General features: G+C 40.0%; 1 protein-coding gene across 1 annotated transcript; it reads right to left on the bottom strand.

Annotated features, from left to right (window-relative positions):
- Positions 1–5: 5 nt before the first annotated feature.
- LOC112505632 (dentin sialophosphoprotein-like) lies at positions 6–992 on the bottom strand. Its single transcript, XM_025109511.1, has one exon. It carries the CDS (start codon positions 990–992, stop codon positions 6–8), a length of 987 nt encoding a protein of 328 aa, XP_024965279.1.
- Between the last annotated feature and the right edge of the window lie 83 nt (positions 993–1,075).

The following is a 1,075-nucleotide window of genomic DNA, read 5'->3' as shown; positions in this document are numbered from 1 at the left end:
AATCATTAATTTGACGATGAATCTTCTGAATCTTTCAAATCAAATGATGAATCTTCTGAATCTTTCGAATCAAATGATGAATCTTTCGAATCATTTGACGATGAATCATCTGAATCTTTCGATTCACTGTCATCGGTCTCATCATCGGTTTCTTCTTCAGTTGAATCTTCAGAACCACTTCCATCATGATCATCATCGGTTTCTTGATCAGTACTTGAATCTTCGGTTTCTTGATCATCATCGGTTTCTTGATCGTCATCTGTTTCTTGCTCACCCGAATCTTCCAAATCTTTCGAATCTTCGGTTTCTTGATCATCATCATCGGTTTCTTGCTCAGCTGAAGCTTTCAGATCTTCGGTTTCTTGATCATCATCTTCTTTCCCCCAAACCCTATATGATAATTGATAAATTTCAACATCAACGGCATTCATCCAATCTTTTATATCGTCACCATTCCATCTCCTCTCAAGATTCTTCACGAATTTTACATGCAACTCATTGATCTTTATATTCAAATCCATTTCATTTCTGTAAACCCCAGTTCGTTTTTCAATCCATTTCTTATAGAATTCATCCACATCTTTGGAATCATATGGGTATCTCCCTTTTTTGTTGTAGAAGTCAATAATGTCGTTCAAAAGATCAATCTCTTCTTCTATCCTCCTCCTCCTTGGACAGCCACCGCCGGTGGTGGTGGTGGCGGCAACTTCATCTCCGGCGGTTGATGAGTTGGTTTGATGGCATTTCATTCGTGTAGTACTATCGGCATCATCTTGTAATTCTTCATGTTCGTCATGATCGGTGGAGGGTTTCTTTCGTTTGCTGCTTGAAGTGGTGGCAGTGGCACCACCACCACCACCTTGTGGTGACGTTGGTGGTGGAAGTGGGTTGTTTCCGATGGAAGGAGAGGGTGATTTGGTGGAACCATTAGCAAAACCAGGTGGGTAGCTGGAACTAGGGTTTGTGTGTTGTGATTTTGAAGAATCATCCATGGCGGAATCTTGATGGGTTTTTAATTTCTTGTTGATTTCAAGTAGAAAATGTTGGATTTTGAGATGGGTTTTCAGAAATCTAT

Source organism: Cynara cardunculus, unplaced genomic scaffold (assembly GCF_001531365.2).
Source record: "Cynara cardunculus var. scolymus isolate 2C unplaced genomic scaffold, CcrdV1 Un_Scaffold_13540, whole genome shotgun sequence".
Taxonomy (NCBI): domain Eukaryota; kingdom Viridiplantae; phylum Streptophyta; class Magnoliopsida; order Asterales; family Asteraceae; genus Cynara; species Cynara cardunculus.
Note: the sequence above shows the minus strand (reverse complement) of the source record. Positions and strands in the feature narration are given on the sequence as shown.